This window comes from Agrilus planipennis, unplaced genomic scaffold (genome assembly GCF_000699045.2).
Source record: "Agrilus planipennis isolate EAB-ADULT unplaced genomic scaffold, Apla_2.0 scaffold203, whole genome shotgun sequence".
NCBI classification, from domain to species: Eukaryota; Metazoa; Arthropoda; class Insecta; order Coleoptera; family Buprestidae; genus Agrilus; species Agrilus planipennis.
The window spans coordinates 448,123-450,943 of NW_020438993.1; the positions used below are offsets into that span (position 1 = coordinate 448,123).

At 29.3% G+C, this 2,821-nt stretch overlaps 2 protein-coding genes across 2 annotated transcripts in view; both read left to right on the top strand.

Moving 5' to 3' along the window:
• LOC108740292 (protein obstructor-E) overlaps positions 1-2,821 on the top strand; it is a 20,866-nt gene that overhangs the window by 11,249 nt on the left and 6,796 nt on the right. The gene's annotated exons all lie outside the window — the stretch shown is intronic.
• LOC108740304 (protein obstructor-E) overlaps positions 1,862-2,821 on the top strand; it is a 21,728-nt gene continuing 20,768 nt past the window's right edge. Inside the window, exon 1 of the mRNA XM_025975723.1 lies at positions 1,862-2,066. Within this exon, the coding sequence (XP_025831508.1) occupies positions 2,018-2,066 (49 nt within the window). The 5' untranslated portion in view covers positions 1,862-2,017. The remainder of the gene's footprint in view (positions 2,067-2,821) is intronic.

A 2,821-nucleotide genomic window follows, 5' to 3' on the forward strand; every position in this document is an offset into this window, starting at 1 on the left:
ATAGCACAATAAATAATTAATTAAATAATGGGCATTTTATTCGGAATCTTCTTTTAATATTTATTACGCGACGTTTAAAGATTTTTGCAAACAATTAGGTACAAATAGAAACAACTGTTAACTTTCAATTATCGTATTCAAGCTTGTAGCATACCTATGTGCGGCGCCTAAAAATAAATAATTAAATAAATATCATACCTGTAGTATCATTAATGCGGTTGTTCAGGAATTTAATTTGGAATGCTAATAAGAACGAATCACTCCCTCGTACTAACCAAAAATTGTAATTAATGGTAGAGAAAGTTTACATAATTGTTTCTAATTATGAGCAGGCAGTTTAATAATTTTATTCATCTACCAGGTGAAGATAGTACCTATGTACATTTAAAGGACTTATTAAATATTGAATTGCCTCTTAAAGTATTTAAATTTGTAAAATTTTGGATGAAAACCTATTATAATGTCTCTGTAATATGAGAGACCATTAATTTATACTATCGGAATGAAAAATGCCGCAAAATTCCCACGTTTGAAAAGTGTCAGCTTAAGATTGAAGAGGCGGTCAAATAGAAGACGATTTTGTTCATCTTTAATAAAAGGTCATAAGGCCACTAATGACTTCCTATATTCATGATTGAATTGACATGCCTAGTGTTAAAGTTTGATAACGTAAAACTACAATAAATTGTAGTCAGAAATGTCAAATAGATTCAAGCAGGAACTAGAACACGAAATCTTGCTTTCTTTCGTAGATCAACGTCTATTATGTAATACTTATTGATCTTCTCGTTATATGTACTCAAATAATCGTTAAATAGAAATAGTTGATGGATTTCTAAAAAGTATCAGGAGGTATTAGAGAGAGTGAGCTGAGGTCAATAAGATAGGTTGGAAGGACATCTTCTCAGGCATGAAGGGGTAGTTGGAGATATATTGGAAGCAGAAACAGAAGTTAATAGGGATAGACGTAGAGTTAGATTAGTTTACTGTTCACAAATAGTTAAGAATGTGATATGTTCTAGTTTTAGGGAAATCTGTAAAGATTAGCTCAGGGTAGAAAAGAGTGGAAGTGTGTGTCCATCCTGGAAAACTTAGGAAAAATATAAGATCCATTGCCCTTTTAATCATCACATTACCTATAAAGAATAGAATAGCACTAGCTACAAAGAATAGAAGATTATTGAAAATTTTGTAGTGCAAACAATTTAGGATTCTAATCGATTCTTCGATTCTTTGAGGTTTTACTAGCAAGGAATTAAGCAAAACTTGATATTTTAATAAAAGGTATCTAATCACAACAATACAAACTCAAGAAAGGATATATAGTGAAATAAAATAAGAATCTCAAAAATGATATATCTAACAATAATATAAAATGGAAAGAAAAGAAAGAAAGAAAAATAGAAAAACTGAAAACTGAGTAGAAAAACTGGCGAAAGATGACACAAGTTAGTTCAAAATATAATTTCAAAATCGTGAGAGGAAACTCTGGAAAAAATTCCAGTTTAAACAAAGAAAGAGGTCTCTCCCCATTAAGAGAGATAATGCAATAAAACTTCTTCTGTTTAAGAACAATAACACAGAAATCTTTAAACAAAAGTATAAAGAATAATAAATTGTATTGTTGTTGTTGTCAGTAGTAACTACAGACGTGAAGATTAAGTAATAAATACAAAAGAAGTTGTAATTACTATTATTTTTGTAAGATTGGGTAGGCTTCTGGCATTTCACGAGCCAAGATACCTCTGCATCTTTGAAAGGTTAACTTCTTTCATGTATTAGTCAGTTTTAGGTGGGGAAATGGTATTGTCCATGGGGGGAAACTTCTCTCACAAACCAATACAACAACCAAAGAACTACTCGATTAACTTGTTAATAGAAAGCTTTTATAAAGAAGAACCTGCCACAAATTATCAGTTTGCAGAAAGAGGTGTACACCTTAGCACCTCCGGTTAATAAACAAACAATTTTTATAAAAACTAATTAAAAGTAAAATTAAAAAAAAAAAAACAACAAAATGAAGTTTTTCGGAGGTTTGGTTCTACTCGTTTTCGTCTGCTGTGCAAGTAAGTTTTTACTTTTGTTTAATTTTAATTTTAATTTTAAGAATTACCCAAAGTTTATTTATAATATTTCGCGAGGATCTTTTGCATAATTGCACAATTTATTGTACACATTTTGCAGTGCAACTTTCTTTTCGTACAATAAATATTTGTACAAATGTCAGTGTAACAAGTAATTGCCTGTAATCCTTGAACACTTTCATGTACTTATTATTTACCATTATTCTAAGAATTTTCTTGTAGTCGGTCAATTTTTATAAAATAAGGCGTCGGTTTAATACAAAAGGTTTCGATATTAATAACTTTTATAGTGTCTTATGCATTTGATAGGTGATTACATCCAAGTTTTTGTTCTCAATGGATAAACTATCTTTAGTTTAACCTTCATGTGTTAAAACAATTTCAGTTTTTCTTGAATTTCTTCGGGCTTTTCTTAAAATTTTTTAGAACATTCCGTCGAATTTTATAACTAGTTATGCGCTTATTTATAAATAAAACGTAATTTCTAATGTTAATTAAGTAATAAAAGTTGCCTCAAATATATCTAAATACTGAAAATAAAAGGTAATGACTAAAAATACCTTGTTTTTGTTCTTTGTTTGTTTTCACTTTGAATTCAACATGTACCTCCCGATTACGTAATAACAAAAACAATCCACCTAGAAGCAAAATTGTTAAAATATGCACTAGTTTAATTGGAAATAAACATTGTTAATTATGATAAAAAGTTTAAAGCATTCGGTAGTTTTATGAAGAAA